This window comes from Musa acuminata, chromosome BXJ3-6, assembly GCF_036884655.1.
Source record: "Musa acuminata AAA Group cultivar baxijiao chromosome BXJ3-6, Cavendish_Baxijiao_AAA, whole genome shotgun sequence".
Classification (NCBI taxonomy): Eukaryota; Viridiplantae; Streptophyta; class Magnoliopsida; order Zingiberales; family Musaceae; genus Musa; species Musa acuminata.
In genome coordinates, this window is record NC_088354.1 from 27,596,614 (window position 1) to 27,609,422 (window position 12,809).

Genomic DNA, 12,809 nt, shown 5'->3' on the forward strand with positions numbered 1-12,809 from the left:
ATTTTCTCAACTGCATAGTAGAGATTTCAAGAAATCTCGTTGCTCGATTGAGAAAAATCAACCCTTTCATTTATGTATAAAGAGACACCATAAATAGCCATCATGTATAACTCAATGCATCTATTGAAAGGAGACAATTGGTTGGTGATCTTCCTGCCGTCGAACAAGTTGGTCCGCTCCAAGTAGGATGGTGGTGTTTGCATCAATTGATCGTATTATTAAAACAATTTTTTTTTACTGATGGTGGTGTCTGAGTCGGTGCGCTCCTAGTTGTTTATCTTGAACTATGTTTTTTCTTTTTTTAATGTCTTGAGCAGGATTCTGAATATTAATAAACTGATACGTAATTCTTTGTTCTTAATGTTTGAACTCGTTTTTATTATTTGCACTTGGGTGGACTCAGCTTTCGACAATATGATCTCAGTGACAAGAGACTACAATATCAATGCGGTTATATTTACTTGCCTTCGGTTACATTAGTGCATCACATGACAACTGGAGTCGAGAATGACTATTGAACATTTTTGTCAATCGAGTCATGCTACTAAAAACGAGTGAGGGAGGGGGATCATGGTTTCTTCGTTGGCAAGTGTTTTTTGTTTTTTTGTGACTGGGAATCACGGTTTTGATGTGTTTGTTAAAGCATAGTTTACTATTTGCTGAACAAGGAAAAAACGAAACTAACGTGGCACCGAAGCTCCCCATTTTTTGCAAATGAGGTATGCCTTGCTTCATGTTTGTTAAAGCATAGTTTACTATTTGCTGAACAAGGAAAAAACGAAACTAACGTGGCACCGAAGCTCCCCATTTTTTGCAAATGAGGTATGCCTTGCTTCATGACTGTTGCCGTCGGCGTCTGCGATTCAAAAGGATCTTGTCAGATCAGGGATCATACAACAGTAGATGCAATTTATATGCATCAAAATACCAAGACCGAAAGGGAAAACGGGCCCTCAAATCTGAATTGCCAATTGATGCTCCTACTGGTTCGAGACAGGTGAAGTGTTGACGGAAAACATAAAGTTGGCTCTTCGGGCCTTTATAACAGAGTGTCAAGTGTTCATAATTTTCTTCTTCTTTTTGCAGGCTCCGACTTGCTTCCTGCCAGCATGAAAGATATGAGAGAATTAGGGAACAAGTTAGGTCTTACATCAATTTTCCCACTCAGCACCTATGGTGCAAGGACATCTAAATACTGCAATCTAGCAAAGAATCCATGCTGACGAAGAAAACCGAAAAGATAAAAGAGTTATTCTCATTAAGTATATTTAAAGCAATTTGTGGTCATCATAAAAGATCCATTCGACCAATACAAAATGACCCTCAGATACATTAGAGCAGAGTAAACATCCAGTCTGTTCAAATTGAACATGATCCATTTATAACTAAAGCATTCGATGTGGCCACATGACTGTATTGCAAGAAACCTCGTATCATCCAGCTAATAAGTTCTCATGACTGACAAATATTAAACACGTGGTGCCAGACATGACAAGTGCTACGATTCAACTCTACCCAAGTAAAAGGTTAAATACCTTTCCTTCTATTTTAAGTCTTGAATAGACAATTTTAATCATCTGCATAGTTCAAGACAATTGCAAAATGGTTTCACATGCAACACAACATATGGAGATGCTATGAACACCAATGCTATTTCCAAGATGAAACAGTATCCAATACTTCCAGTCTGTCAAAGACCCAAAAAATTTATAAGAAATCTTCCAGTATAAAAAAGTGTTAAGTTTTCACTTGTGTTAACCATGGTCAATAGTCTAGACTGAGAGTAGTGCCAAACCATTCTCATCAATCTTATCCAACACTTGCAATATTATCTATATAAATTTCTTAAAGGAAAAAAAATTCAGTTTTGAAGATATATTGACCACCTACCATATTTTACATCAGTTATGGCTCTACATATATGCAGAATAACCAGACAACCTATTGAGTATTAACTTGTTTGGATGATATCCATGCACAGGTGGAATAATGCAAAACTAGCTTCTGGCAACAAAGGAAAAAACTACAAGGTAATAAATACAGTGTCCATTTTGGGTTCTTTCATCAACTTGCATATTCTCCATTCCAGCATGTATAAGTGCACACATGATATGGCAAGTGGGGTACTAAAACATGATATAATCATCGAATTTATCATATTAATTCAAGTAAGCAATTTGCTTGTAAGTTTTTTTTCAATCCTGATGAAAGTAATTATAGAAAAGTCAAAAGAATGATCAAATGAGGTGTATAAAAAGGTAAAATGTAACTAAAGGTGGCACAAATATATGCATTCATTGTTAAATATATAAATTTCAGAAAGTAATACGCATGAACAAACCTTGGCTAGGAGAATTCAGCACATTACGAGCACTCATAATCCCAGTAATTGAACCATCCTGCAAAGAAGCATAAATAAAGTAAAATAAATAATATTTTACAGTATATTCCAAGAACAATTACAGAAGCAACAACCAGTGAATACAAGTCTGCGACCATGTTGGGTCATGGAACAAAATTGTTCAGTTGGAACAAGGATGCTAAACAAGTCATGAGTTGTACCAATGAAGTATTAGAGATGCAACTGAAAGCATGGTAATATGGATGATGAGCCCACTGAGGGCTAGGATGTGTACTACTATCAAGAAGATAGGTACAAGAACTAAAGAATCATGAATGGAAATGACGAGTGATAATAACACAATTTTCAATGGTGTACAATTAGCCATCTTTTCAAGGAAATGATGAAGATTGATGACAGTGGTGCAGAATAATTTCCTAATTACAGTTGCCACTAAAGAATCATAGAAGTTGACACATTGGTGCATGCATACAATGTTTACTTGGACCTATGGCTGAGCTTGCTTGCACATGCAGCAGTTGCACCACAATTGAAGTATTAACACTTACATACCGCATCATAGATAATTTGCTGACAACCATTATCTAGGGGTGGAACGATCAATCGGCCTGTGAACAATCCCACATGGCAAGCAAAAAAGCTTCACTTTATTAGATTTCATGCTTGAAATTATAGATCAACCTCAACAATAGGGAATGATGAAACTGAGTTGCACCGCTGTATCAAAACTTTACCTGACCGAGATCTTCTAAAATTAAGAGATTCAGATAAGGCCACAAATGACTTCTTAGCCTTATCCCTGGTAAGTGGTGATTGGTGTACCTAAGAAATGCCCAGACTATGTTTAAGTAAACACATAAAAGGAGATTTTTGCACAACTCAAATGAAAGTCGTGAAACATTTGTAGGGAAAAAGTTGTAGACCGTCAGATGGTTTTAGATAACTAAAACTTGGAACTTCTTTTCAACTATGAAGTGCATGAAATAAAAAAGGTGTCTGGACAGAACTTTTGCATGTATAACAGGACTGTCAAAATGGAAATGATTAAAAAGAATCCACATGCTTCAATACCACAGAAACTGCTTTGTTGGAAGGAAATTTATTCTTCCATTCAACCTTAGGATTCTCATATTATGTTGTACACACTATTAATGATCAAACCCAAAGTAATAATAATTTCATCTCACTCAAAGAAACTTCATAAACATATATATAGACCATATACACAACTAATATTTGGAAAATTAAAGAGTTGTAGGACCAGTGTAGATAGGTCTATATTTAGGTCAAGTCCCAGTTGAGTGACATTTCATTTTAATTTGCATGTTTTTTTAAAATATATTAGGGAGCATTAAAGTCTTATTTTGAGTTTTATTGTTTCTTAAGAATCTTAATTTTTAAAATGGGTATGTGAGTAGGGACAGAATTGTTATGCATTTAACAATCCAATATATGAAGGTTACAATGATCATGTAGGACTTTTTGGATAATATGGATTTCCTAATAAGAAAGGCCATCTCTTCTCTTCACTTTAAAATTATAAATTGATTCAATATTGTCTATAGAACCTACATATACCAAGGCCCTAGGCTGAGAACAAATAGCTTTTTATGATATTTTACTTAATAAAAGATTATACTTATTGTTCTAGCTCTCTTTGGTATCTTCTTCAGTCCCTTTTGTCTGTTTTCTGAAGTTATGTTTTTTGAGAGGAAAACCAGCTAGCAGCATTCCCTTCTTCTCTCTTCTTCTACTTTCTATTACACATGATCCCACTCCTTTTCTCCATAAGGGCCATAACTTCTTAGGTCAGAAGACTTGCAACTAAAGGCCTCATCATATAGAGTTGAAAGATTATCCTTAATCACCATTAGTCACATGCAAACTGAGTTTCAGTTCTACTAGGTCTGAAACAGGTCTTGAGTAAGGGGTAAATTACTAAGTTTTGTTTTTGTTGTAGGGTCAAGGAACAATGTTTGACAACTGTACAAGGATATAAATTACAGGTCCATGAATATACAGGAGTCATAAAAAGTAATATGGAGAAACAGATGTGCTTATAAGAAGCCTTAAGAACCAGAACTAACTTCACATAGGTGATAATCTAAATTTATAAACAAAGAGTCACTAGTGTTGGATACTTAATCTGGCGTGTGGATACCTGTAAGAGTACACAAAGGGTGAACATGAGAATCCATGCAAGATTACTATCTATCTCAAAAGAAATGGTAAACAGATGGATCAACTAAATACAACCCCCAGTTTGTCATCTTCTAAAAGACAAAAAAGCAACAGTGAACTTGAGCATCACATGCATATTTGTTAATGAAATTTTATTAATTCAAAGGAGTACACAGTTTTATCTAAGCCAAAAGGAATGAAAGAAGGTAAGGACCTTTCATGGAAGTCAGAAGGGTAGATCATTGGCATAATCACTGGTCGAGGAAGAGAATAGTTATCATTTTTAATATTCTATTTTATAATTCTTAATTCATTAAGAAATTCATGACCACATTAAAAGAATCAATACCTTTTTTGACAATTTGACCCAATGTCACATGGTACATGTTTGTACATATAGCTAAATATGAACCATTCCACCTAAAAAGAGGAACAAATGTTTACCAAATGCAATACATGTCAGCACAGTAACAGTGCACATTAGAAATACCAATCATCAACTTGCATATCACCTTGAATTTAGATTTGGGTACACATGTGATCTAACTTTTTGGAACATCTAAACCACCTCAGGCAATATTTCCTATTTCTTGAGTACCACCAACTTATAATATCAAGAGTGAGCAAAATGTAAAATGTCGAAACGAAAAAAAAAAACAATAGAGATACCATGATGAAAATACATAAAAAATTCTCAAAATAAAAAATCCAATATATTACCTAAGTTTGATCTAACCCTAACATAAGAAAAAACACAGCAAAAAAAGACTAGACTAGAACTCAACCACTACTTGTCCTGCATCACTTAATGATTCTCAAAAATCAAATTGCTTGAACCATATAAAGCTGGTTTTTCTGTTTATGCCTAGTTTTCAAGAGATTTTGAAGAAGCTGGTATAACTAATTTCAGAACACAAACAAGGCAGTTTACTCGTTTAGATAAGTTCCATGTTTCACAGCAACTAGATATTTAGTAAAAACTCTTCAAATGTATTAGAACTCAGTGATGAGAGTATTCATTTAACAACTGGTCCATATTTCAAAGAGTATGACAGTAATTAATGACAATCACGATCTAAATGACTTAAAGCTACTCACAGCAAAGTACTGTCATATTAAATACTCTTGAAAAGAGTTTTTACCAACTAAAATACAGTTTAGTAAACTCAAACATGAAACCAATGAGAGTATCAAACAAAATAAATTAAACTGATGACTTACATATGAGACTTGCCTCAACATTTTCCTCCTCCTAGAAGTATGTGATCCCTTAATTTTGTTAGACTCCTCTGCTACTGAAACTTTAGGAACCTTAAGCAGTTTAACATCAAATAGAACAAATGAGGATGATCACTAAACACTACATATTTTTTATTTTATGTTGCTAATGTTCTCAACACAAATGGTAAATAAGAAGAAAAATGGACTCAATGAAAAAAGTGGCATAAATGGCACTATATAAAAGACTTACATCTTGGTTATTCATTTTGTCCATTAACGTCTTGTAAATCATTTCCAATGATTTATCTTCACTAGAGTAATTCATGACTGGAATATCTGATTGAACTGCATATTTTGTTGAATATCTAGGAGATCCATTTGAATGACTATTATTCTCCATAGCAATGTGATCAACAGCAAGTCCATTTTGTTTTTCCAATTCCTTAGTGGCAGCATGACTCGATAAAAGCGATGACTGCAATCTGCATTTTAAAGGGTCAGCACCTACTTCCTGTTTGAATGAGTCAAAAGTACAAATCTGAGAAACATCAGTGGGATCCTGAGCAGGACTGGCAGTCGATGCATCCTTATTGTCACCTTTCACAGAGGCATGGTATTCAGAAGTATGTTTGAAACCTTTCTCCTCAGAGTTAAGATGATTTGGCTTGGTCTCTCCTGTCTCCAGCTTAGTGCTTGCAACTTCATAGTTTTTAGAAACTCTTTTGACTTTCATTTTAGATGAGAACTCTGATTTGCCTTTTAAGCCCTCTGACCTAGAAACAGAAGCAGGTATGCCGAGTGTAACTCCACCACGTTTACAAGTACCACTTACATACGGATAGTTATGACCCTTAACAGCTGATGACTGCTCTTCAGTTCCAGTGGATGTAGTTTTGCCTGTTAATTTATCTTCAGCTAATGGCATCATTTCTACAGAAGCGGAGAAGTGCACAAAATCTTTTTCGCCAATGCACTCAGTACAGTCCTGATTTTGTTTCTGAATGCTATCCTTCTTTATTTCTTTTTCTTCAATAACCTTCACTAAAGGTTCCTTTTGACAGCACATGTCCATTTCTGAATCTCCAGTTAGTCCAATATCAACTGTTGAACACATCTGAGTAGTAGGATTCTCAACAGAAGGAATATTACAGTTCTTAATCTTCTCTAAGGTATTAAGACACATGCCATTTATCTCGTCTGATGAAGATTCTCCTTCATTACTTGTAGAACAATGTTTAGATATTTTGGAGTGATCAAAGCCATTTAGTTCACCTTCTACATATCTAGTTCCAACACTTCCTTCCTGCCATGTTCCGGCCTTCAATGTTCCTATGACATCAGAAATTTTCAACTTGACATCAATTTTTACGTGAGGTGAATATGCATCTTTGTTGTCCAAATTTGTGGGAATAGGCAAACCATCTGTGTCATTTATTATTGATTTATCGGAATGGCATAGCCTTCCTGCTGTATCATCTCCCAGTTTCTCACTGTAATCAAGATGTGAAACATCTTGTAACAATGGACTATTTGAGATACTACTACGTCCCTCCTCCACTGGGTTATTACGGCCTTCAGCATCTAACTTCTGATCAACAGAAACTTGCAAATGATTAGTACTATTATTGTTAACTGAAATGAAGGAAAATAAATTACTGCATGTCTCCATTTTCCTTGAGTTGTTTGAAGATGCTTTCTTTCGCATATCTACCAGCTCCTGCTTGCTCACAGTTATTCTATATCCACCACCTTCATTCAAGTTTTTTCTAGAATACTCAACTTCTTTAGAACAAGTAAGAACCTCAGCATGATGTTCAACTGAACTAGCAGATCCAACAATATTTCCATCATTGTTGTCCATGTTATGCTTACCAAGACCCTCCATCAGATATGATGAAGACTTCTGCATTTCAGATTCTGCTGCACTCATGGAGAGATTTTTCAGATGATCACTGAAGTTTGTTGTCAAATTGTCCCCTCCAGAAGTAAAAAAATTTAAGACCCTACATATAGGAAACTCATCCAGAAGAACTGGAAATGTAGAAGCTGTTCTATTAGTTGAGTCTTTGAATGCTTCATCAAGAGAAGACAACTTTCCAGGAGAGGTTGAAGTTGATCTCTTATTAGAATATTCATCAGCATAATGATCCCAGTTATATGGAAATCCAATCAAGAAATGATTGCAGACCTGTAAATACAATGAGCTAGAAGGTTTATAGTTGACAAATTTCTTAATGCTAAACTATAGCACTGACTGCGTTGACGGCGGTTTACAAAACCAGGTCATACAAGCCTAATCTTCTCCCAGCTTCTATGTAGTTGTAGATTAATTTTGTATTTTGAATCGGTTTGAAGTCCTTCAAGATGAAGGATTTCTTTCATAACTTATAATTACATAAATAGAACACTTTTCAGAGAACATCGCAAATTCACTAATCAAACAATGGACTATCAGGACTAAATATAAGTGTCTAGCAGAATTTTCACGAATTTACCCAATTATTAGTATAGAAGCAAAAATGATCACACACCTCAAGAGGAAAACCATTATCTTGTGTACGTTCTTTGTTTATCATGCCCTGAACTACAACAGTAACGCCATCTGCTGTCTCAAGAGTATAAGCATCATTCCGTTTAATAATAGGAGCAGAACTGAATAATCTAGTTGCATGTTGCCTGCAGTAAAGTTTCATATAGTAATAAAACCATGACATTTTTAATAACAAAAAATATAACAGAGAAATATATCCTTGAAAAAACATCAAGTTGCAATAAAATGTTCACTTCCATTTTCATGCCACTGGATCAACCAATCATCTCAGTACAAAGTTAATGGCACACGCGTCAAACACAAAAGACCATTCTTCAAAAGGTAATAAAGAAAGCAACATGCAGCAGTAGATGGTGTAACCAAATGCATAAACTTAATCACACAACTATGCATGGATATTTTCTTGGGCAAATACCCAAAAAAATCCCCCGTTTTGGGCTTTTCCTGGGAAGTGCCCCCCATTTCTAGAATTCCCATCTTTTTTTGCCTAATACATGAAATACCCCTTATTTGGTAGCCAGCCCCGCCCCTTTTCCCTACAATTCCCTCCCTTTTCCTACATTTTTATATTATGTTACACAATAAATTCAACAAGTGCTCAGGCACTCGCCCAGGCATGCAGGCAAGGCGAGGCGAGGCAAGGCCCATGCGCCTAAACACAAGGGTTCGAGCGAGCGCCTTCAACTAGGCGCCTCTTAGACATGTGCCTGGGCCTAAACATTGGGCGGCCCAAGCACTCACCTGGCCCAGATTGACTTTAAATGAGCTTGAGTTGAACCTAAATTAACTGATTTGGTTCAACCAAGTCGGATAACAATCCCCTATCCCTGACCCACCTTTCTTCGTGTGCCATCCCTCTTCCTTAAACCTAATCGTCACAGCACTTCGTCTGCGTGCAAGGCAATGGGATCCGCTTTTCCAAGTGGGTGTGCAAGCCAATGAAAGTCGTTTATGTGCAAGCGGGCGATGCCTCCCCTTGCCAACAGTGGTATCTTCCTCTCTTTCCCTCTCCATCTTTCCATCCCTCTCCACCTTCTGTTGGTGCTAGTCCTCGTGCTCCTATCGAGTTGTCCCTCCATATCTCACGATAGTACCTCCATCTTTTGTCTCTCTCTCACGGCCGTGCTATGTTGTTCCCTCCACCTCCGACAATGTTACGCTCTCTCTCTCTCTCTCTCCCCCTGCCCACCCCCCGCCCCCCCACCCATGCGTTGTTCCCTTCACCTTCGGCGACGACACCTCTCTCTCTCCCCCCCAGTGACTCTTGACAACCCCGATGGCTATTGGTATAGACCCCTTCCCCCACTCTCTACTTCACCCTAACAGAATCACCTCCCCTCTCCATTGGCTCTCTCTCTCCCCTCAACACCTCTCTCCATCTCTCACTCTCTCGATGGCTCTCAACATCACCTACGCTCAACGATACCCCCTCCCTCCTCTTCTTCTTTCTCTCTTTGCTTCTTCCCCAACCTCTTTTCATGCTAGCAACTAGCTTTCCCCTCCCACCAATTGCCTCTCCTTTTCCTATTTCCTTCTCCCCCCAATCAGCCCATCTGCCATTGAAATATGTTAATTATTGAATTTGTCACAGCTAGGATTTTAAATTATCATTGTTAAAATTCTTGTCAAAATTACTGGACTTTTGATGTTAATTTTCTTTTGTTTTGTTATTTTTGTTATTATATTTGGTCAATTTAATACTTTAATGCTTTATAAATGTTAAATGAATTACCAATGTTTTAGTGGTGATATTTTGATTATGAAGTGATATAAAATCTATATTTTGTCTAATTTTTATTTTAATTATTGTCTTTCTCCTTAATTATATTTTTAGATTTTTTATATTGGCAAGCACCTTGCTTCACTCAAGCATTTTAGATCCTCAGTGCTTTTTAACACATAGCGCCTTTGACAACACTGGTGTTATAGTGTTTTCAGCAATAGCAGGAAAACTGTAACACAGTAGAAAACACTGCAACACAATACAAAAGCACTTTAACACTGTAACATAGTGTTTTATATAAATTTTGTAAAAAACATGTGTTTACAAGATTGTTACACTGCAATCGTTAGTATTTTCAAGTTTCAACAATACTAGGAAAACACTATAACACAGTATAAAAACATTGTAACACTGTGTTTTTTTGTATTGTGTTATAGTTTTCCTTGGTATTGTTCAAAACACTATTACAGTGTTTTTGTATTGCATTATGGTTTTTGTGGTATTGTTGAAAATATTATAATTGATTTAGTTCACCCTATGGACTGATTCATTATAAAAAGAAAATGAAAAGGGAAGGTGACTGGGGTGTTCCAAGTATTAGGCAAAAAAGGAACACTGTCTTAAAAATGCAGGGCACTTCCTGTGAAAACCCAAAAGACGGATTGTTTTCGAGAATTCACCCTATTTACTCTCTCACACCAGGTGATAAAATTTACAGCACAGAGAATAGAGTAGTTTCTATGGAGAAGATAAGTAAAAAATAAAACCAAGATTATAAAACTTAACTAATACTTCAAAGAAAAAAAAACTAAGAACATGGAACAATGATGTGGAAGGTATAACAAAAAGAAACATAACAGTTCAACCATTCATATTATTGGGCCCTTAACTATGTAATAAATTTGAGGCCTAACACTTCAATCATATCATCAAGAAAGAATAATATTCCACTCATTTCTACTAAGCTAAAGTAAACAGATCATTGATATATAATCAGTCACAGAAATGGACATGTCACCTACAGGTAGTAAATCAACCACCTTAAGCTCAATGAACCTCAATGTAGACATTATTTCTCATTCATCCTTGCATCTTGACCATGTAATTTTTATTCTTAAACTCATACCCCACTTTTGTAACATCTGTTGAAATAAGTTTTCGCTTGTTGGGATCTTGTAAAGATGCATTTTTATCTTTCTGCCTCTGTTACACTGCCATCTCAACTACTTCATATGAAGGAACACAACATTAGTGCTTCTTAGACACCATTGCTCTTCAACCTTGTTAATTGTCAAACATCATTCACAAATGACAATGGTCAAAAGTCAGATCTGTATTTGTAGAAGGAATGCAGAGGATGGAGAGGAAGAGAAGAGGGTGGTCGTCCAACAACCTAGAATAAAGTGTTCGCTTCAAGAAATTGCTTGAGAACTTTAGAATCTTGTGCAACTGCTACCTGAGTTTGTTCATGGTAGATGCTCCAAGTTTCACAAAAAACTAACTTCATTTCCTTGATAGATTGTCTTAATATAGTATTTGTTATTCATTTGGCAAATTCTTCACACAAAATTGCACGAGATTGCTGCTAGTGCAGGACCTATAGGAAGGGTCTAGTGTATGGCTTTACCCTTTAAGGTATAGAGGTTTTAGGGAAAAAATTAATACAATATTGTATAGAATTAACGTACATAGTTTTTGCAATTGAAAGATAATACATTTATAATATATTGAAGCAAAGATACGGGCACAGTATATTTATGATCAGCACATAATGTCTACTGAAAAAAAAAATGATGATGTCAACTGAGAAAAAAGCATGATGAATCAGAGCATGAATCATAAGATAATGTCTGCCGAGAAAATTTTTCACATCCTATGAATTGACCACATGAGATACCATGCAAAATAAGGTGCTTCCAACAAGCATTTCTTGGTGATATATTAAGTGATCAACAAAGATCAAGGAATACACTTGGTTTGAAGAGAAAATGCATGATCTCTCAAAAAAATAAAGGAATACCACCTTAAGAAGGTTGTTGCTGTTCGCGAGCATCTAAGAGAGAGCAACACAAGGGCATTGTTTGCCAATAAGCCACAGCAGCAAACGAAAATAACAGCTCAAAGCATGAACCTCGGAAAGACTCACCTCGTCGTAAACCCTCCGACGGCCAACCTTTTCCCCTCGACCTCGCTTTCCGCTTTAATCAACCACCAATCGAACAGAAAAACCTGTATTCTTCGTGTTCGAGGCACCAAGAAGACATGAGACGTTGATCCACGATCGAAACCCTAAAGCTATTGCATCAAAGGATCAAGATGGAAGGGGAAAAAGAAACGCACCGATTTCTTGTCAGCGGGGAAGGAGGGGGGAAAGGGCGTCGCTGATGCGAAGCTGGACGAGGGAGCGACGGAAGGCTTCGCCAAGAAGACCGATGAGCGAACATCCTCCTCCGGGCCCATATCGGCGGAGAAGGGTTTTCTTCGATGGCGAGATGAATCATGTGGGTGATCATCAAGTTAATAGAAATAAAGTGAGTACTATTTACAATTCATTTTTCTATTTATATTTTTTTATTTTATTTTTTTATTATTTCTAAAATATCATAAATAAATAATCATAATTTTTTTTTACTTAATTCCAACAAAATCTTGTTTCAACACAAATTTTTTTTTCCTTCTCATAATTCTTGTTCTACTCCTCCTAATAACCACTCACAAATTAGATAGATTACATATAAAAAAAATATAAATATAGCCTTAACAATTGAGTT

At 36.1% G+C, this 12,809-nt stretch overlaps 1 protein-coding gene across 12 annotated transcripts; it reads right to left on the reverse strand.

Moving 5' to 3' along the window:
- Nucleotides 1–677: 677 nt before the first annotated feature.
- On the reverse strand, nucleotides 678–12,554 carry LOC135641197 (uncharacterized). 12 transcript variants are annotated; one of them, XR_010497639.1, is made up of 9 exons: nucleotides 12,379–12,554; nucleotides 12,185–12,274; nucleotides 8,296–8,440; nucleotides 6,015–7,952; nucleotides 5,765–5,854; nucleotides 3,097–3,184; nucleotides 2,835–2,970; nucleotides 2,342–2,399; nucleotides 678–1,101 (listed from the first exon to the last, which is right to left on the reverse strand). XR_010497639.1 is itself a non-coding variant. In XM_065156375.1 (9 exons), the coding sequence occupies exons 1-9, from the start codon at nucleotides 12,549–12,551 to the stop codon at nucleotides 1,061–1,063; spliced, it is 2,679 nt and encodes an 892-aa protein (XP_065012447.1). In that variant the 5' UTR covers nucleotides 12,552–12,554; the 3' UTR covers nucleotides 678–1,060. The 12 variants fall into 12 exon arrangements, 9 of the variants coding, with proteins under 9 accessions (XP_065012447.1, XP_065012450.1, XP_065012453.1 ...); XM_065156375.1 differs by having other exon boundaries at nucleotides 2,915–2,970; XM_065156378.1 differs by having other exon boundaries at nucleotides 2,915–2,970; nucleotides 12,185–12,267; nucleotides 12,379–12,542.
- Between the last annotated feature and the right edge of the window lie 255 nt (nucleotides 12,555–12,809).